The sequence below is a fragment of the Balaenoptera physalus genome, assembly GCF_965194825.1.
Source record: "Balaenoptera physalus genome assembly, chromosome: 6".
Taxonomy (NCBI): Eukaryota; Metazoa; Chordata; class Mammalia; order Artiodactyla; family Balaenopteridae; genus Balaenoptera; species Balaenoptera physalus.
Window position 1 is genome coordinate 75,918,102 of NC_138885.1, and position 22,631 is coordinate 75,940,732.

Sequence of the window (22,631 nt, forward strand, 5' to 3'; positions counted from 1 at the left end):
AAAAATCTCTTTTAGAAACTTATTTCTGGTGTAGAAAAACCTTGGTCATATAACAAAGTGGGAAATCTAGATTAAAGAATTTCAAAAACTTTTTTCAACCATTATGTCTTCTGATAAACAATACTGAATGTTTGCCCCCTCTGATAAACAATACTCAATGTTTGCCCTCTCTTTCCCCATCCTCACCCCTCAATTTTCTTCTGTTACTATTTAAATATTCCTCTACTTTTCATCCTATTTTTATTTTAAGAAATTTATGTTTATTTTTTTCTTTAGGATTTTTTTTTTAAACATCTTTACTGGAGTATAATTGCTTTACAATGTTGTGTTAGTTTCTGCTGTATAACAAAGTGAATCAGCTATACGTATACATATATCCCCATATCCCTCCCTCTTGCATCTCCCTCCCATCCTCCCTATCCCACCCCTCTAGGTGGTCACAAAGCACCGAGCTGATCTCCCCGTGCGATGCAGCTGCTTCCCACTAGCTGTCTGTTTGCCACTCTCTCACTTCATCCCAGCTTACCCTCCCCCACCCCCGTGTCCTCAAATCCATTCTCTGTGTCTGCATCTCTATTCCACTCCTGCCCCTAGGTTCATCAGAAACTTTTTTTTTTCTTTTTAGATTCCATATATATGTGTTGGCATACGGTATTAGTTTTTCTCTTTCTGACTTACTTCACTCTGTATGACAGACTCTAGGTCCATCCACCTCATTACAAATAACTCAATTTTGTTTCTTTTTATGGCTGAGTAATATTCCATCATATATATGTGCCATATCTTCTTTATCCACTCATCTGTTGATGGACACTTAGGTTGCTTCCATGTCCTGGCTATTGTAAATAGTGCTTCAGTGAACATTTTGGTACATGTCTCTTTTTGAATTACGGTTTTCTCAGGGTATATGCCCAGTAGTGGGATTGCTGGGTCACATGGTAGTTCTAATTTTAGTTTTTTTTTTTTTTTAATACATCTTTATTGGAGTATAATTGCTTTACAATGGTGTGTTAGTTTCTGCTTTATAACAAAGTGAATCAGTTATACATATACATATGTTCCCATATCTCTTCCCTCTTGCATCTCCCTCCCTCCCACCCTCCCCATCCCACCCCTCTAGGTGGTCACAAAGCACCGAGCTGATCTCCCTGTGCTATGCGGCTGCTTCCCACTAGCTATCTATTTTACATTTGGTAGTGTATATATGTCCATGACACTCTCTCACCCTGTCACATCTTACCCCTCCCCCTCCCCGTATCCTCAAGTCCATTCTCTAGTAGGTCTGTGTCTTTATTCCCGTCTTGCCACTAGGTTCTTCATGACCTTTTTTTCCCTTAGATTCCATATATATGTGTTAGCATGCTGTATTTGTTTTTCTCTTTCTGACTTACTTCACTCTGTATGACAGACTCTAACTCCATCCACCTCACTACAAATACCTCCATTTCATTTCTTTTTATGGCTGAGTAATATTCCATTGTATATATGTGCCACATCTTCTTTATCCATTCATCCGATGATGGACACTTAGGTTGCTTCCATGTCCTAGCTATTGTAAATAGAGCTGCAATGAACATTTTGGTACATGACTCTTTTTGAATTATGGTTTTCTCAGGGTATATGCCCAGTAGTGGGATTGCTGGGTCGTATGGTAGTCCTATTTGTAGTTTTTTAAGGAACCTCCATACTGTTCTCCATAGTGGCTGTATCAATTTACATTCCCACTCACAGTGCAAGAGGGTTCCCTTTTCTCCACACCCTCTCCAGCATTTATTGTTTCTAGATTTTTTGATGATGGCCATTCTGACCGGTGTGAGATGATACCTCATTGTAGTTTTGATTTGCATTTCTCTAATGATTAGTGATGTTGAGCATCCTTTCATGTGTTTGTTGGCAGTCTGTATATTTAATTTGGAGAAAAGTCTATTTAGATCTTCTGCCCATCTTTGGACTGGGTTGTTTGTTTTTTTGTTATTGAGCTGCATGAGCTGCTTGTATATTTTGGAGATTAATCCTTTGCCAGTTGCTTCATTTGCAGATATTTTCTCCCATTCTGAGGGTTGTCTTTTCGTCTTGTTTATGGTTTACTTTGCTTTGCAAAAGCTTTTAAGTTTCATTAAGTCCCATTTGTTTATTTGTGTTTTTATTTCCATTTCTCTAGGAGGTGGGTCAAAAAGGATCTTGCTGTGATTTATGTCAAAGAGTGTTCTTCCTATGTTTTCCTCTAAGAGTTTTATGTGTCTGACCTTACATTTAGGTCTTTAATCCATTTTGAGGTTTTTTTTGTGTATGGTGTTAGGAAGTGTTCTAATTTCATTCTTTTACATGTAGCTGTCCAGTTTTCCCAGCACCACTTATTGAAGAGGCTGTCTTTTTTCCATTGTATATTCTTGCCTCCTTTATCAAAGATAAGGTGACCATGTGTGTGTGGGTTTATCTCTGGGCTTTCTATCCTGTTCCATTGATCTATATTTGTTTTTGTGCCCATACCATATTGTCTTGATTATTGTAGCTTTGTAGTGTAGTCTCAATAACAGAGCCTGATTCCTCCAGCTCCGTTTTTTCTTTCTCAAGATTGCTTTGGCTATTGAGGGTCTTTTGTGTTTCCATACACATTGTGAAATTTTTTGTTCTAGTTCTGTGAAAAATGCCATTGGTAGTTTGATAGGGATTGCATTGAATATGTAGATTGCTTTGGGTAGTATAGTCATTTTCAAAATGTTGATTCTTCCAACCCAAGAACATGATATATCTCTCCATCTATTTGTATCATCTTTCATTTCTTTCATCAGTGTCTTATAGTTTTCTGCATACAGGTGTTTTGTCTCCTTAAGTAGGTTTATTCCTAGGTATTTTATTCTTTTTGTTACAGTGGTAAATGGGAGTGTTTCCTTAATTTCTCTTTCAGATTTTTCATCATTAGTGTATAGGAATGCAAGAGATTTCTGTGCATTGATTTTGTATCCTGCAACTTTACCAAATTCATTGATTAGCTCTAGTAGTTTTCTGGTACCATCTTTAGGATTCTCTATGTATAGTATCATGTCACCTGCAAACAGTGACAGCTTTACTTCTTTTCTGATTTGGTCTCCTTTTATTTCTTTTTCCTCTCTGATTGCTGTGACTAAAACTTCCAAAACTATGTTGAATAATAGTGGTGAGAGTGGGCATCCTTGTCTTGTTCCTGATTTTAGAGGAAATGGTTTCAGTTTTTCACCATTGAGAACTATGCTGTCTGTGGGTTTGTCATATATGGCCTTTATTATGTTGAGGTAAGTACCCTATGTGCCTAGTTTCTGAAGAGTTTTTATCATAAATGGGTGTTGAATTTTGTCGAAAGCTTTTTCTGCATCTATTGAGATTATCATATGGTTTTTATCTTTCAGTTTGTTAATATGGTGTATCACATTGATTTACGTATATTGAAGAATGCTTACATTCCTAGGATAAACTCCACTTGATCATGGTGTATAATCTTTTTAATGTACTGTTGGATTCTGTTTGCTACTGTTTTGTTGAGGATTTTTGCATCTGTGTTCATCAGTGATATTGGTCTGTAGTGGTTTTGGTATCAAGGTGATGGTGGCCTCATAGAATGAGTTTGGGAGTGTTCCTCCTTCTGCTATATTTTTTTAAGAGTTTCAGAAGGATAAGTGTTAGCTCTTCTCTAAATGTGTGATAGAATTTGCCTGTGAAGCCATCTGGTCCTGGCCTTTTGTTTGTGGGAAGATTTTTAATCAGTTTCCATTTCAGTGCTTGTGATTGGTCTGTTTATATTTTCTGTTTCTTCCAGGTTCAGCCTCGGAAGGTTGTGCTTTTCTAAGAATTTGTCCATTTCTTCCAGGTTGTCCATTTTATTGGCACATAGTTGCTTGTAATCTCTCATGATCCTTTGTATTTCTGCAGTGTCAGTTGTTACTTCTACTTTTTCATTTCTAATTCTGTTGAATCTATTTGAGTCTTCTCTTTTTTTTTTTCTTGATGAGTCTGGCTAGTGGTTTATCAATTTTGTGTATCTTCTCAAAGAACCAGCTTTTAGTTTTATTGATCTTTGCTATTGTTTCCTTCATTTCTTTTTCATTTATTTCTGATCTGATCTTTATGATTTCTTTCCTCCTGCTGACTTTGGGTTTTTTTTGTTCTTCTTTCTCTAATTGCTTTAAGTGTAAGGTTAGGTTATTTATTTGAGATGTTTCTTGTTTCTTGAGGTAGGATTGTATTGCTATAAACTTCCCTCTTAGAACTGCTTTTGCTGTATCCCATAGGTTTTGGGTCGTCGTGTTTTCATTGTCATTTGTTTTTAGGTATTTTTTGATTTCCTCTTTGATTTCTTCAGTGATCTCTTGGTTATTTAGTAGCATATTGTTTAGTCTCCATGTGTTTGTATTTCTAATAGTTTTCTTCCTGTAATTGATATCTAGTCTCATAGCGTTGTGGTCGGAAAAGATACTTGATACGATTTCAGTTTTCTTGAATTTACCTAGGCTTGATTTGTGACCCAAGATATGATCTATCCTGGAGAATGTTCCATGAGCACTTGAGAAGAAAGTGTGTTCTATTGTTTTTGGATGGAATGTCCTATAAATATCAATTAAGTCCATCTTGTTTAATGTGTCATTTAAAGCTTGTGTTTCCTTATTTATTTTCATTTTGTATTATCTGTCTATTGGTGAAAGTGGGGTGTTAAAGTTCCCTACTATAATTGTGTTACTGTCGATTTCCCCTTTATGGCTGTTAGCGTTTGTCTTATGTATTGTGGTGCTCCTATGTTGGGTGCATAAATATTTACAATTATAATATCTTCTTCTTGGATTGATCCTTTGGTCATTATGTAGTGCCATTCTTTGTCTCTTGTAATAGTCTTTATTTTAAAGTCTATTTTGTCTGATATGAGAATTGCTACTCCAGCTTTGTTTTGATTTCCATTTGTGTGGAATACTTTTTCCATTCCCTCACTTTCAGTCTGTATATGTCCCTAGGTCTGAAGTGGGTCTCTTGTAGACAGCATATATACGGGTCTTGTTTTTGTATCCATTCAGCCAGTCTGTGTCTTTTGGTTGGAGCACTTAATCCATTTACATTTAAGGTAATTATTGATATGTATGTTCCTATTACCATTTTCTTAATTGTTTTGGGTTTATTATTGTAGGTCTTTTCCTTCTCTTGTGTTTCCTGCCTAGAGAAGTTTCTTTAGCATTTTTTGTAAAGCTGGTTTGGTGATGCTGGATTCTCTTAGCTTTTGCTTGTCTGTAAAGGTTTTAATGTCTCCATCGAATCTGAATGAGATCCTTGCTGGGTAGAGTAATCTTGGTTGTAGGTTTTTCCCTTTTATCACTTTAAATATGTCCTGCCACTCCATTCTGGCTTGCAGAGTTTCTGCTGAAAGATCAGCTGTTAACCTTATGGGGATTCCCTTGTATGTTATTTTTTGCTTTTCCCTTGCTGCTTTTAGTATTTTTTCTTTGTATTTAATTTTTGATAGTTTGATTAATATGTGTCTTGGCATGTTTTTCCTTGGATTTATCCTGTATGGAACTCTCTGCACTTCCTGGAGTTGATTGACTATTTCCTTTCCCATGTTAGGGAAGTTTTCAATTATAATCTCTTCAAATATTTTCTCAGTCCCTTTCTTTTTCTCTTCTTCTTCTGGGACCCCTATAATTCGAATGTTGGTGCATTTAATGTCCCAGAGATCTCTGAGACTGTCCTCAGTTCTTTTCATTCTTTTTTCTTTATTCTGCTCTGCAGTAGTTATTTCCACTATTTTATCTTCCAGGTCACTTATCTGTTCTTCTGCCTCAGTTATTCTGCTATTGATTCCTTCTAAAGAATTTTAAATTTCATTTATTGTGTTGTTCATCATTGTTTGTTTGCTCTTTAGTTCTTCTAGGTCCTTGTTAAACGTTTCTTGTAATTTCTCTGTTCTGTTTCCAAGATTTTGGATCATCTTTTCTATCATTACTCTGAATTCTTTTCCAGGTAGACTGCCTATTTCCTGTTTATATGTTTGGTCTCGTGGGTTTTTACCTTGCTCCTTAATCTGCTGCATATTTCTCTGTCTTCCCATTTTGCTTAACTTTCTGTGCTTGGGGTCTCCTTTTCGCAGGCTGTAGGTTCATAGTTCCCGTTTCTGGTGTCTGCCCCCAGTGGGTAAGGTTGGGTCAGTGGCTTGTGTAGGCTTCCTGGTGGAGGGGACTGGTGCCTGTGTTCTGGTGGGTGGGGATGGATCTTGTCTTTCTGGTGGGCAGGACTGCGTCCGGTGGATGTCTGTGACCTTATTATGATTTTAGGCAGCCTCTCTGCTAATGGGTGGGGGGTTGTGTTCCTGTCTTGCTAGTTGTTTGTCATGGGGTGTCCAGCACTGGAGCTTGCTGGCCGTTGGGTGGAGCTGGGTCTTAGTGTTGAGATGGAGAGCTCTGGGAGAGCTCTTGCCAATTGATATTACATGGGGCCGGGAGGTCTCTGGTGGTCCAGTATCCTGAACTTGCCTCTCCCACCTCAGAGGCTCAGGTCTGACACCAGGCCGGAGCACCAAGACCCTGTCAGCCACATGGCTCAGAAGAAAAGGGAGAAAAAGAGAAAGAAAATAAATGAATAAATAAATATGTAAATAAAATAAAGTAATTAAAATAAAAAATTTTTTAAAAAGTATTAAAATAAAAAAGTAATTAAAAAAAAGAAGAGAGCAACCAAAGCAATAAAGAAATCCACTAATGATAACAAGAAGTAAAAACTATACTAAGATAAACATAAAAATCAGAAACAAGTCAGTCGCAGACAGCAAACCCCAAGGGTACAGCTGCTCCTGAAGTCCACTGCCTCAATTTTGGGTTGATTCGTTGCCTCTTCAGGTATTCCCCAGATGCAGGGTACCTCAAGTTGATTGTGGGGATTTAATCTGCTGCTCCTGAGGCTGCTGGGAGAAATTTCCCTTTCTCTTCTTTGTTTGCACAGCTCCTGGGCTTCAGCTTTGGTTTTGGCCCCACCGCTGCGTGTAGGTTGCCCTCAGGCTTCTGTTCCTCCTCAGACAGGACAGGGTTAAAGCAGGGGCTGATTAGGGGGCTGTTGCTCATTCAGGCCGGGGTTGGGGGGTGTAGGGGTAAGGTAGTTAGTAACAGAGGCCGTAACATTGCCACAGCCTGAGGCGCGCCATGTGTTCTCCCAGGGAAGTTGTCCCTGGATCATGGGACCCTGGTAGTGGCGGGCTGCACAGGCTTCCGAGGGGGTGTGGGTAGTGACCTGTGCTTGCACGCAGGCTTCTTGGTGGCTACAGCAGCAGCATTAGCATTTCATGCCCGTCTCTGGTGTCTGCTCTGATAGCTGTGGCTCATGCAGTCTCTGGAGCTCATTTAGGCGGTGCTCTGAATCCCCTCTCCTTGCAGGCTCCATAACAATGGTCGTTTGCCTCTTAGGCAGCTCCAGACTTTTCCCAGACTCCCTCCCGGCTAGCTGTGGCTCACTGGCCCCCTTCAGGCTGTGTTCACGCAGCCAACCGCAGTCCTCTCCCTGGGATCTGACCTCCCAAGCCCGAGCCTCAGCTCCCAGCCCCCACCCACCCTGGCTGGTGAGCAGACAAGCCTCTCGGGCTGGTGAGTGCTGCTCGGCGCCGATCCTCTGTGCGGGAACCTCTCCACTTTGCCCTCTGCACCCCTGTGGCTGCGCTCTCCTCCGTGGCTCTGAAACTCCCCTCCACTGCAGTCTCCGCCAGTGAAGGGGCTTCCTAGTGTGTGGAAACCTTTCCTCCTTCACAGCTCCCTCCCCGAGGTGCAGGTCCCATCCCTATTCTTTTGTCTCTGTTTTTTCTTTTTTCTTTTGCCCTACCCAGGTACGTGGGGAGTTTCTTGCCTTTTGGGAGGTCTGAGGTCTTCTGCCAGCGTTCAGTAGGTGTTCTGTAGGAGTTGTTCCACATGTAGATGTATTTTTGATATATTTGTGGGGAGGAAGGTGATCTCCACATCTTACTCCTCTGCCATCTTGAAGGTCCACCTTTCATTGTATTTTTAATTAAAATTTTTTTTTTTCTTGAGAAGTTCTTTCATTTATCTATCAGCTCTCTTCTCAGGTGGTATACCACTTATATGTACTGAACTAGAATCCTTATTGTGTTAGCATATTATTAATGGGGTAAGTGTGATATTTAGATTATAGCAGTTTTTGGCTGCTTTTGTTGATGCCAGGAACTCAGAATTCTGATAGTGTTCCCAGAAGGCAGATAAAGAACTAATTTATCTGTGAGGAACTTTCCCTGACACTTCTTTTTCTCATCTGGGTTAGCTGTTCCTTGTATGTGCTCCTATAAAGCTCTCTCTGCTAGGTTCTTATCTTTCTCCATTACTGGGTTATGATCTAAAGGGCAGAGATTCCTTCTGTATATCTTCATTGTTTACCTGTGACAGAGCTGGGTATAAAGGGACCTCAGTAAATGTTGGTTGACTGAACAGATTGATGGATGTAAGTTGTGAGTTGAATGGTGGCCCCCAAAATGATATGTTCACATTGTAACTCCTGGAACCTTGAATATTGCTTATGTGGCCAAAACATGATTAAGTTAAGGATCTTGAGAAGGGTAGCTCTCAAGGACAGTTTAGTGAGTTAAGGAGAGAGGAAAAGAGGGGAAGATAATCCTGGTAATTACCTGGATGGGCCCTAAATCCAATCACAAGTGTTCTTAGAGGCACAGGGAAATTTGACACAAACAGGAAAGACACAGAAGAGAAGGTGATATGAAGTGAGGCAAACTTTGGTGTAGTAGCCATAAGCCAATGAACACTAAAACTTACCAGTGTCACCAGAAGCTACAGGGGCCAGCAATGAATTATTTCTTAGTGCCTTCAACAGGCGTTTGACTCTGCTGAAAACTTATTCTTGGACTTCTGGCCTCCAGAACTGTGGGAGAATAAATTTCTGTTGTTTTAAGCCACCCAGTTTGTGGTAGTTTGTCACAACAGACAGAGGAAACTCATGTATGTATATTGTGTTTTGAGGCAATGCCATCCCAAAACCAAATGACGATTGGAATATTTGTGTCCAACTTGGCATGGCGTAGTTTTTCTTTGATAATATTGAGTCACCACTAGCCTTAATCTAGATTATATTGGTTTCTTATTGCTGCTGAAACAAATTATCACAGATTATAGTGGCTTAAAACAACTCAAATTTATTATCTTAAAATTCTGGAAGCTAGAAGTCTGGAATGGGTCTCAGTGGGCTAAAATCAAGGTATTAGTAGGGCTTCATTCTTTTCTGGAGGCTCTACGGGAGAATCTTGGGTTTTTTTCCTCTTTTCCAGCTTCTAGAAGCTGCCCATATTTCTTGGCTCCTGGCTCCCTACCATCTTCAATGCCTGCGATGGCTAATTGAGTCTTTATTTCACATCATTCTTTTCCCTCCCCATTTATGGATCCTTGTGATTGTGTTGGGTTCACTCTGTGAATCCAGCATAATCTTCTTGTTTAAGATGAGATGATTAGCAATCTTAATTCCATAGCATCCTTAATTCTTCTTTACCATGTAATGTAACATATTCACAGCTTCTGGGTATTAGGACATGGACATCTTTGGGGGACCGTTTTCTTCCTATCACATAAAGTTTTTAAAATTAGTCGCCAAAATTTATTTAGTTTCATGCCAGACTAGCCATAGTGCCATTTATTGGTCTCTGATTTTGGTGGGATAATATTTTATATTTTAGTCAAAAGAATAAATGCAGATTGTTTTAAAAAATCAAATAGTACTTAAATACTTATAATGAAATGCTGCAGTCTTTAGCTTTATTCCTCACAACTAGCCAGTCCAGATCTTAGAGCTATTCCTTTTGGAATTTACCTCCACTTAACTAAATGAGATGCTGTATTAGCTTTCTGTTGTCACTGTGACATATTACCATGAATTTAGTGGCTTAAAACAACTCGGATTTATTCTCTTATAGTTCTAGAAGTCAGAAGTCCAAAATCAATTTCACTGGGCTAAAGTCAGGTGTTGATAAGACTGGTTCCTTCTGGAGGCCCTAGAGAGAATCCATTTCCCTGCTGTTTTTTGTTTTGTTTTTTCCAGTTCCTAGTGGCTACCTATATTCTTTGGTTTGTGGCCCCTTCTTTCATCTTCAAAGTATATTGAATCACTCCAGTCTCTTTCCATCATCACATCACCTCTCTTGTAAGGACAGTAGTGGATATCTTGGGGGTCCACCTGAATAATCCTGGTTAATCTTCCCATCTCAGGATCCTTAATCATAAATGCAAAATCTCTTTTGCTATATAAGGTAATATTTATAGGTTCCAGGGATTAGGATGTAGTCATCTTGGAGGGCCATTACTTAGCTGTATATGATTATATTGCTAATTCTTTTTTTGGTGTTTTTTAAAAAAATTTATTTATTTTTGGCTGCGTTGGGTCTTCGTTGCTGCACGTGGGCTTTCTCTAGTTGTGGTGATCGGGGGCTACTCTTCATTGTGGTGCTAAGTCTTCTCATTGCGGTGGCTTCTCTTGTTGCAGAGCACGGGCTCTAGGCACGTGGGCTCAGTAGTTGTGGCTCACAGGCTCTAGAGCGCAGGCTCAGTAGTTGTGGCACACGGGCTTAGTGGCTCTGCAGCATGTGGGATCTTCCTGGACCAGGGCTTGAATCCATGTCCCTTGCATTGGCAGGCGGATTCTTAACCACTGAGCCACCAGGGAAGTCCTATTGCTAATTCTTTATTTTCATTTTTAATATTGCTATATTTATCTTAATGTAGGGGAGATAAGATATAATTATCTTCAATTACCTTATCTGAATATAATTAAAATATATCAAACTTTATTCCTTTGTCAGTGTATTATTATGATTATGTAAGCACTGTTTAGTTTTGCACCAAGTAGTATTATTATAATTTATTCTTCCTGTAAAATTTTAATTTTTTGTTAGTTAATAATTGTTTCTTTTTTCCATTTGTCTAATTTTTCTGTGTGCCATTTGCTCATATTTTAAGCAAATATTCTGCTGCTATGATACATATCTATCTTTTAAAAAATGCTCAAACATAGTTTCAAACACATCTTTGTTTTGTTTTAAACTGAGAACTTCTCATTCTCAGCTTCTTTTTTGGCTGTTTCCTATATCAGCATGATGTACAGCTATCATCTAAGGACTTGCCTTAGCAAGTTTCTAGAGTTGAGATGTTTTTCCTAGTTAACATGTTTTCTTCTTAGTTTATTTCCTGATTTTGGTGAAGAACATATATGAGTAGCTTTCTGAGAAAGCTTGCATGGGAAATTAAATTTAAGACCTTAAGTTTGAAATGCTTTTTATCTCCCTTAAAATGGATTGCTAGTTTAACCAAGTGTAGAGTTCTAGGTTGGAATTTTGGAGGCATTATTTCTTTGCCTTCTAGCTTCTAGTGTTCTGCAGAAGTCATCTGTAGTGATGATTCCTGAGTTGTTGTATGGGAATTGGTTTCAAAAAATTTAAGATCTCTGTAGGGTTAGTGTTTTCAGTTTCACAAATGTGCCTTGGTCTGGGACTTCCATATATTTTTCTGGGGAATTGGTGGATCCTTTAAATCAAGACATTTACCCTGAGTTCTGGGAACCTTCCCTGTATTTGATAATAGCTTTCCCTCTGTTTTGTCTGTTCCCTCTTTCTGGAATTTCTTCTGTTTGTGAGCACTGCAAAGATTTCTAAATTTCTACTTTTTCTCTGTGAGAGTGCCTTTTATATCTGTATTCTACTTTCTGAAAGATGTCCACAATCTCAATTTCAAACACATCTAATAATTTATTTTATTTTAATTTCCAGTAGCCTTTTTTGTTGTTGCTCTCTTAATGTACTTAAAATGTAGCATCCTTTTCTTGTTTCATGGGTAAAATAACTTATCAGTGAGGTTCATGTGGTCTTTTATTCCTGCTCATATTGTCTGTTTCCTTCTAGTTCTTTTTTTTTTTTCTCTTTTTTTTTTTTTCACCTCTTCTGCCTTTCTTGGTGAAATGGGGCACTAAAAAGCTACTTGGAATCCGTGTGTGTATGTGTATTAACAATGGTAGGAAGGGGGAAATTGGTGGAGAGAGGCTGTTTTGTCTCTTTTTGGGCTTCACTGTAGGAGGATTGGACAGTTAGGTAGATTTTTTGTTTGGAAAAATCTCTGATTTTAGCATATATAGGTCTTTCTCTTAAGTTTCCCAAAGAAGAATTCTGTAATATTCAGTCTTAATGTCTAAGCTGGTTCTGAATATAGAAAGGGAGAAGTCTTCTTTTTTTTTTTTAATTTTTAAAATTAAAAAAATTTTTTTAATCTTTATTGGAGTATAGTTGCTTTACAATGTTGTGTTAGTTTCTGCTGTGCAGCAAAGTGAAACAGTTATACGTATACATATATCCACTCTTTTTTAGATTTCTTTTCCATTTAGGTCACCACAGAGCACTGAGTAGAGTTCCCTGTGCTATACAGTAGGTTCTCATTAGTTATCTATTTTATACGTAGTAGTGTGTATATGTCAATCCCAATCTTCCAATTCATACCACTCCCCCCATTCTCGCCTTGGTAACCATAAGTTTGTTCTCTACATCTGTGACTCTATTTCTGCTTTGCAAATAAGTTCATCTGTACCATTTTTCTAGATTGTAAATGTAAGTGTAAGTGATATTATACAATATTTGTTTTTCTCTTTCTGACTTACTTCACTTTGTATGACAATCTCTGGGTCCATCCACGTCTCTGTAAATGGCACTATTTCATTCCTTTTTATGGCTGCGTAATATTCCATTGTATATATGTACCACATCTTTTTTATCCATTCCTCTGTCAGTGGGCATTTAGGTTGCTTCCATGTCTTGGCTATTGTAAATAGTGCTGCAAGGAACATTGGGGTGCATGCATCCTTTGAATTCTGGGTTTCTCTGGATATATGCCTAAGGGTGGAATTGCTGGGTCATATGGTAACTCTATTTTTAGTTTTTTAAGGAACCTTCATACTTTTCTCCATAGTGGCTGTACCAGTTTACATTCCCACCAACAGTGTAGGAGGGTTCCCTTTTTTCCACACCCTAGGAGAAGTCTTCTTTTCACTATGCAGATTTTCACTTATTCTCTTACATAGTTTTTCTCCACTGTGACTGGGACCCACTGAGTCCTGAGCCATTGAGATTCCTTTTCCTCAGGGACTAAAGCCTTGGTCTCTTGGGGGTGGAGCGGCTGGGTTAAGATGAGGAAGGGCTTGCCATTTCATCCCATATTATACACTCTTAAACTAGTTTTCCTTCATTTCAACCAGGAGCCTCTTTCACACCTTTCACAGTTTCTGTGGTCTCCAAAACCTGGGACTTTCTAGATTGACTGTCATTAGGTGTCTGACAGGGATTAGAGATGAATACAAGTGTTCAGTTCACCATATTGTTTTGGTTATTGTTGTATTCATTGTTCAATATTATTCTGGGTACAAAGAGTTTGTCAAACTGAAGAGTCTAAGGAAATAGTCCCTACAAGATTGCTCTCTCTTCAGGTGCCAGCTGCAAGTTTGGGGGTCCCCAGGACCACCCTCACTTCAGACCTGCTGGCTGCAAATTCAAGCTTTCCCAAGCCCACTCTAAGGTTAGATAATTCACTGGAAAGACTCAGGACCCACTGAAAGTGCTATACTTATGGTTACAGTTTTATTATAGAGAAAGCAGACAAATTAGAACCACCTAAAGAAAGAGATACGTAGGCTGAAAACAAGAACTTCCGTGACATGTTACCCTCCTGGCATTGATATATGGCACTACGCACAGCGTATTGGCAAGTAGGGAGCTCACTGGAGCCTCCATGTCCTGAGTTTTCATTGGTGTTTCATGACATACAAATGACTGATTGAATCACTGATCAAGTGGCTAAACTCAGTCTCCATCCCTCCTGCTCAGAGGTGACCTTTTTTATAACATGGATGGTCTTCATGGTTGGTCCTTATGGCGTGACCTACCCTCACCAGGAGTCATTTTGTTATCATAAACTATCAGGTGCTCTTGAGGTTGAGGGGGTCTGCCACGAGTAATGAAAACACTCCTGTTGCTGGGGAAATTCCTAGGGTTTAGAGATTGTCTCCCAGGAACCTGACAAAGGCCAGACATCTCTCTGGGCTGAGGCCAAGTTCTTTATTATACATTGTGCTACATTGTTTCATGGTAAGAAGGTAACAACACTGCCAGGAACCTCTTTTTCTCCCAAGTTTCATATGCCAAGTATCTGTTTAAAATTCCTACTCTTTTTATCTCTTTTATTTTCATTTAGGTTAGTTTCCTATTTTGAAATAATTGAATCTGGTCTTTAATTGAAGACATTTTCATAAAGGGTAATAAGTTCTTTTGCCCTCCGCTTCAGTCTGATCTTAAGAAGACTGAGTAGTGATTTACAAAGGGAGACACATTACAGTTCAATTTGATGTGGTTTGCTAGGCACACTTTATTTTCATCTTATAAAGCATTGCATGTGAGTACCAGAAGTCTGATTGAAAGGAAGTAAAATCAGTGGAGCAATGAAACATTAACAAGGTGGGGGGCAATTATGCTAAAGGTATGTAAATAGTTTTAGATTATGTATAAGTAATTATGTTTTTCAGAGTAGTTGACAGGGCAAAAATTAGATTGCTTATTCGTTTGAGACTTAATTTTGATTTGTTTTATTTTTAAAAGTCATAATGGTAGTCTCATTTTGAGACTTCCATTTAATTTCTTGCTTGAAGGTTATTACATGATGTAGCAGAACTAAACTGTACCTTCTTAATGGTAATGCAGGACATAAAAATTTTGAATTGGCTTTAGGTTTTATACTAGAATGCCTTTTACTATCTTTTTGTGTTAAAGGCATGTCTTTGTAGTAAGAACTAAACTTATTTAAGCTTATCTTTTGCGTGCTTCTCCTTATTTCCTAAAGGGGTAGTTGATAAGTTGGTTGATTAGCAGACACTTGTCAAAGTGGGGTGTTTCATTTTAAATCAGCCTCATTTTAGAAATGTTTTGTACCTATTAAATGCATCCGTGGTGATGAGGAAAAGAAGAATTGCTAGGAAAAAGAAAAATTGCTAGATGTATTATAGCATGTATGCAGTTTGACATTCTTTTCAGTTATTTACTTCGTATTGTCTCTTTTAAGCATGAGCTCAATTTTAAAATTAGATAAATCTATAAGACTGGGCCATGTAATGTACTAGGATTCCATGTCCTTCTTGTATATCTTTTTGTTTTCTCTAGAGTTAATAACTGTTACATACTTTATTTTGCTTGATTACTATTGTAAAAATATTTGAATATTTGTTTCTCATTGCTAAATTCTTTTTTGCCTGGTTACTCGACAACTGAACATAAGCAGTCAGTTTTGAGCATCTTTGTTTTCTAGTAGGGTCTAGGATAATGTTTTGAATTAAATAGATTCTTTAATAAGCCTAGTAGATCTGAGGTGATCTGAAATGTATTTTTTTTTTCCTTAAGGAAAGGCTATATTAATGGGTTAAATTAGATTAATTCTGGTCTCTAAATTTGACTCCAGATGAAGTAAAGGGATTCAAGTTGTATGGCATAAAGAATTAAGAATTTTGAAATCCTTAGATGACCATATTTTTCCTCTTTAGTTAGACTCACATTGTTGCATTGTAGTTTTTACTTGATTGATGCCTTTGGCTTTTAATTCTGTTGAGGGTGTAGTTTTGGTTTGGTACTGTTCGGAGGCAAGAGAATGGACATCATTCCTGGAAGTCTTTTATTTTAGGTTTGACTGAATGTATTTGTGCTGTTGATGCAAAAGAATAATTGTACCAAGTGCATCATTTATAGTATTGAAGTTATATATTAAAACAGTTAACTTTTGTGAGTTCTTGTCTACCTAAAATTTCATTTGATTCTTGGAGTAACATGTAAGTCTTCTGTTACAGGTTAATTTATGGATATAATAAAGGGAAACTAACATTTATTAGAGTTAATGAGATATAATTGACATTGTGACATTGTGTAAGTTTAAAGTATACAGTGTGTTGATTTGATACACACTGTGGTCATTTTGATATTACAAAATGACCATAGTGTCTTAGCTGACATTTTTCATCATGTCACTTAATTACCATTTCTTTTCTTGTGGTGTGAACCTTTAGATCTACTCTCTTAGCAGCTTTTAAGTATATAATACAGTATTATTAGAGGTAATCACCATGCTGTACTTTAGATCCCCAGAACTTATTCATCTTATGACTGGACGTTTGTACCCTTTGACCAATAACTCCCCATATCCCCCAGCCTCCAGCCCCTGGTAGCCACAAGTCTACTCCTTCTGTGAGTTCTGCCTTTTTTACATTCCACATATAAGTGAGGTGATAGAGTATTTGTCTTTTTCTGTCTGACTTCTTTCACTTATCATCATGAACATCATGCCCTCAACATCCATCCATACTGTAGGAAATGGCAGGACTTCCTTCTTTTTCATGGCTGAATAACATTCCATTGTATATACGTGCCACATCTTCTTTATCCATTCATCTATTAATGGACCTTTAGATTGTATCCATATCTTGGCTCTTGTGAATAGTGCTGCATTGAATATGGGAGTGCAGATATCTGAGATCCTGTTTTCATTTTCTTTGGATATATGCTCAGAAGTGGGATTGCTGGATCATATGGTAGCTCTATTTTTAATGTTTTTGAGGAACCGCTGTACTATTTTCCATAGTGTGTGCAACAACTTTATAGTCCCACCAACAGTGCACAAGGATTCCTTTTTCTCCAAATCCTCACCAACACTTATCTCTTCCTTTTGTTTTGATGATAGCTGTTGATGAGGTGATATCTCATTTTGGTTTTGATTTGCATTTTCCTGATGATAGTGATATTGAGCACCTTTTTTTTGTACCTGTTGGCCATTTGTATGTCTTTGGAAAAAAGTGTATTTAGTTCCTCTGCCCAATTTTTTATTGGATTGATTTTGTTTTTGTTTTTTTGTTTTTTTTTTGCTGTTGTATGAATTTCTTATATATTTTGGATATTAACCCTTATGTATATACATGTTCCTTTTCACCCTTCTCTGCTTTGTTATTATTTTTTTCCTGTAAGATTTTCTGTTTTCTAACATATTAGGTATTGACTTGTCTTTCTTCCACTAGAATTTAAGCTCTGTTAGAGATTTTTTCCCCCTTTGGTCTAACTTGTTCATTACTGTATCTTTAATACCTAGAATAATGCTTGGTGTACATTTAAGTGCTGAAAAAATATTTCTTGTATGTGAATCATTATTACTACTCCAAAGATGAAAAGAAATAGTCTCTGCTTCTCAGAAATGTGTGGTCTCAGTAGGACAGAGCCTCTGAGATAAAATGAACACGTAAAGTGTTTAGCTTGACATGTTGGACGTGAAGTACTCATTAATTGGTAATTATTGTTGAAGAATAAGAAAAGAAAGAACAGAATCAGACATTTCAGATAGAAAAGACCTGAATAAAAGAAAACTGCGTTCACATCTTAGGGACTAGGGTAGATACTGTTTAGGGGTATATTGAAAAAATAAGGTTGGAACTATATTGTGGAGACCAACCAAGACATTTGGATTTTGTTTTGTGTGTAATGAGGAGTTACTGAATCTTTTTAAGGCAGAGGTGTCATAATGAAAGTGGTAGGTTTGGAATATGAGTCCAACAGAAGTCCTTTAGGTTGACTGGAGATCCTCCTGCTGTAGGCTTAACTGGAAATTAATAAAACATTTAGCAAATTTATAATAAATAATAAAACATTTGCAAAATCATAAATTATGCTCAAATTTTAATGACTTCCTCTCAAATTGTGTGGTAGTGTATAATTATCATTTGATTATAGTGTGTATTTTGAATTATTTATGGAATTGCCAACTTTTAATATACTTTTCCATTTAAAACTAAAGCTTTGATATTTTAAATCAAGATGTTTATATTGGTAACTAACTTACTAAATATACTAATATAGGGCAAAGTATGTTTAGTCCAGCAAACATTGGCCAACCACGAAAGACAACATTATCTCCTGCCCAGTTGGATCCTTTTTATACTCAAGGAGATTCTTTGACATCTGAAGATCACCTCGATGACACTTGGGTGACTGTGTTCGGGTAAGGTTTCTAGATTATTTACTTAAAAAAAAAAAAGCCCTAACATTTTCTAATGAGTATTATCAAACATATAAAAAAACTAAAACAATTGCACAGCAAACACCCATATATACCCATCACCTAGATTCTGCAGTTGTTAACAGTTAGCTACATTTGTTTTATCTACCATTAATTCATCTTTTTTGTTGTTGGTATATTTCAGAGTAAGTTGCAGACATCAGTACATAACTACCTTGACATTTCAGCATGTATATTATTAAGTAATGTTTGATTTTTAATAGTTTTTCCATCATTTATCTGTATGCCTCTTCTCAGATTATCTTCTCTTCAGCATATTTGCTGGATATTGGAAGAGGGTTGTCCCTTTAGACTTAGGAAGCTCCTTTCTCTCTTTGTTGTGACTGTGTCTATGCTTATATTGGGCTTAACCAGTTTTGAACTAACAGATTGAATTTCATTTGTATATATATGCATACTGTGTCACAGGGTTGATACTTTCTAGCTACAGAATATTGAATATTAATAGAAATTGTGCATGACAGTCCTAGATGCATTTGGATAGATTTTTAGATCTAATAAAGTACTTTAAAGCGTCTTAGAGATCATATTGCATCATTTACATATGAGAAACCTGAGGTATAGACAGATTAAGTGATTTACTCAGAGGCTTACATCTAGTTATTAGTAAAGCTTCATCAAAAACCCAGGTCTTTTATTTTCAGGCTGTGATTGGTTTATACTGGACTAGATAAGGTTGGTTTCTGAAAGTGTGGTGTCATACTGTTACTGGACCTTACTATATTTAGTTTTGGGGTTTAAAAAAATATAAAAACATATGAGTTCCTTGAAGGAAGAACAATGCACAGTAAATATTAGTGGACTTTATATATTCAATTTATTTAAAATTCAGAAGCATGTGTAAGAATATGGTGAAAAGTTTTCTTTCCCACTTTTTCCCCCAGATAGTTTTTCTCCCTTGTAAGGCAGTAATTGCCACCTGTTTTTTGTGTAACCTTTCAGAGAGATTCTTTGTTACTGATTCTGTTTAGGTAATAAGCAGGGTCATTGCTTTCCCTTGTTCTCCAGAAAGCCCATGCTCAGCCATATGTCCAGAGCAGTTGGGCTGACTGCTGCTGCTGCTTTTTTTTTCTTCCCTTTTATGTGTTTAAATTTTTGTATTCTCTTGTGAAGTAAGTGGCTGTATGTTTTTGAATGTGTCTATCCACTCTCAAGTGTTTTTCAGGTTCAGTAGTAATGGTGTCACTTTTAAGATTCCTCAGTAATTGGATAAATTACTTGAAGTACTTCTGTTAGCCCTTCATTTTTAAGATGTACACTTTCCCAGCTATTTATTTTCTGTTGGTTTTATGTTTCAGTAACCCTGCATATAAGTTTAATTGCAAGAACAGAAACATTTTCTTCTAAGGGATAAAATATTTTATTTTGATTATCTATAGGGAAGTACATCTAAAATACATTATATATCTTCCTTTGATAATTTAACTTTTTCCTGCTGACTCAGGGTCATCATGAAATATCATTTATTGTTGTAGGGTGATTCTTTGACAGGATATTGGACTGCTTCTACTCAGAGTGGTCCTAGACTCTTGGAATTATGTTTTATTTCTCAAGTGCCTGCATCACTTGCAACCATTATTTCTCCCTTTCGTTTTAATTTTTTTTTGGTTCTGCTTTGTAGGCACCCTGACTCATTTGTTGTTTTTCTTTGGGATTAGAAATCTTGTATCCAAATTTACGTAACATAAAATAAATTTCCAATCCTGAATGCAGTGAGTATTTTAGTCACATAGATTTTAACGTGTGGAGTTTCTCATTTATTTTTGTGACTTACATTTTTTCCTTTAGGGTTCTAATCCAAACTCCAGATAACTGAAGTTACTGGTTAAGGAAACTCCAGATTTTCAAGCTGAAAATAGCTTTATTATTTGGACTATAAAAGTTATATCTCATTGTAATATTCAAAGCATATAGAACTTTATAAAGAAGAAAGTAAAAATCACTTAAAATTTTCCCATACAGAGATATGTCTATTAAAATTTTGGTAACCATCCTTTTAATTGATTGTTTACCATTGATACTGGTTCTGACTTTATTTTTGTTTCAGGAATACGTTTCTGAATTTTCAGGTAGTGCTCAATATATATTGATATGATTCTATATAATTTAAAGTTCTTTCCCCTTTAATAACCATAGCAGTATATCGCAACATTTCCCTTTCTCTCTCTCATGCATGTGCGCACACGCACGCACACACCCACACCCACCCATGTAAAATAAGTTATTTACAGAACTGTAACTTCATAGTACTTTTCTAAGGATTATGATAATGACAGTGAGAGTAGAAGGTGGAATTTGGGGATGGAGAAAAGTGGCTGAGTCAAAACTAATTTTAACATAATTTGCTTTTGGGTGATGGGCAAATGAATAGATTTAGCTAATATAGGGGAAAACAGGATGATCAGGGTCTCTTATTAATGTACCAGACAGTTACAGGGAGTTTATCGTGAAACACTTGTAAGGTAATTTGCATTTGTGTTATCGAAGTTGACTTTTCAGACAATTTTTTGTCCCCCCCAACCCCAGGTTTCCTCAAGCATCTGCTTCCTATATATTATTACAATTTGCACAGTATGGAAATATCTTAAAACATGTGGTAAGTCTTAATTCTTTTCATTTCAAGATTTAGGCTGAGGAAAGATAACCTGTGAATTGAGGGAAAACTTTGCTGCTGAGTGTTGTCTGGTTTTCTTCCAAACTTAAAAATTTTTCTTTTTTTTTTTAAGGTTTTCATAGGATGTATCTATCTTTTGGAGTTTGGAAGGCTGGTAGTTGCATAGTATTTGATAAAAAGGGATAAAGAGAGAAGCAAGAGAGTGAGAGTTTTCAGGCTTCCCCCTTTTAAAAATATTTCACAGTCTCTTAAAAAAGATCATGCCAAGTTTTCCAATTTGAGCTTGTTTTATTGGGGATAAAGCAAAAGGGAGATGTTTCCGACTTAGAGTTCTTAGAGCTTATTTAGCTTGCAAGTTATAAATAACAAATCTTTTTTCTATTAGTAGAAATTGACTTAACTCCTACACAAAATCAGATTGATGAATACAGTTTTTAAAAAATTTCATAGCAAGTCTTGATAAGATCTTTTTATAAGAAACATTATCTTTTGAGAATTACTTTGCTTTCAGAGAATATTTGTCACATATTTTTTATATAAGAGATTTGAGAACTGTTGAAATGTATTGAAATTGTTTAATAGGATTTTTGTTGAATCCTAGTATACAGCTTTTTACAGGGCATCAAATAAAAAGTGGAAGCAGATTTATTTCATATGTTTCTGTTTTCTAATAGAACTCATTAAGTTTAAATTTTATATACTTTGTATTTTAATTTAAGAGAAAACTTCATTTTTTACAGATGTCTAACACAGGAAATTGGATGCATATTCGTTATCAATCTAAACTGCAGGCCCGGAAAGCTTTAAGCAAAGATGGGAGAATTTTTGGAGAGTCCATCATGATTGGTGTAAAACCATGTATAGATAAAGTAAGTTATTGCTGATGTAAGGAAAATAGTTTAATTTATATACAGTGCACAAGTCTGAGTACTAACATTGGTGGTTATGTCACTTTGCTTCACTTTTGCCTCTTATTTTTTAAAATGTGATGGATGATGTTACAGCACTCTTTTATGGTAAGTCAGAGATACTTAGTCACAAGACTTTAGAGGTAATACATCCCAACCCCTTCACTCTACAGATAAAGAGGCCAAGAGGAATTAGGTAACTTTCCCAGAGTTGTTAAGGTGAAGCCTGCATTCTAGGTCTTTTAACTTTTAACCCATTCCCTTTTTTGTGCAAAGCAACATCAAATTCTTTACCTCAAAGGCGTGGTGCTATTTCAGAATGAAATATTTTATATGAATGGTAACTGAGGGTTAACTTCTAAAAGCTGAAGCTTTTTATTAGTCGTTTCTACCTTAAAATATTTAAATATTATTATATATTTGTATACTGATAAAATAATACTGGGCACAATTTAAACTTCGTGGCTTGTAAAATCATGATCATTCTTTAAGTAAATCTATGTGAACTTCTGCTACCTACCAGGCACTGTGCTTGGGACTTATGTATACACACTAGTGCACGAAGCAGACATGGCTCCTGTTATCATAATCTAGGATTACTGAGTAGTTGTGTAATTATTACGTTGTGCTGTAGCAGATGTTTGCAGAGGCTAGAGGAAAATTTGGGTTTACTGGATACTAAAAAGCACTGGACTTTGATGCCCCACACCCCTCAGTTTCCCTAAGAATTCTTTTTTTTTTTCTTACTGATTTTCCGTAGTGTTTGTTAGGAGATTCTCACTCTTGATAGTCTATAGTTTTCTTGAGGCTATTTGAGGTCATTCAAGTGAGATTTCTGGTTGAGCATTAGATCTCATATGCTAGCTAAGAAGCACATACTGTTTTATCAAGCCTAAAGTTATTTGAAAGTTTAATTAAATAAAGTACGCTACTTTTAATGAAGTTTTCTTTGTAAGTAGGATGTAA

The 22,631-nt window shown here is 36.7% G+C and overlaps 1 protein-coding gene across 4 annotated transcripts in view; it reads left to right on the forward strand.

The window, feature by feature from the left end:
* Window positions 1-22,631, forward strand: part of NUP35 (nucleoporin 35) — a 38,438-nt gene that overhangs the window by 12,632 nt on the left and 3,175 nt on the right. For all 4 annotated transcript variants that reach the window (XM_082466803.1, XM_082466804.1, XM_082466806.1 and 1 more), the window contains 3 exons: window positions 17,924-18,065; window positions 20,670-20,739; window positions 21,498-21,626. In XM_082466803.1, coding sequence (XP_082322929.1) covers window positions 17,924-18,065; window positions 20,670-20,739; window positions 21,498-21,626 — 341 coding nt within the window. The remainder of the gene's footprint in view (window positions 1-17,923; window positions 18,066-20,669; window positions 20,740-21,497; window positions 21,627-22,631) is intronic.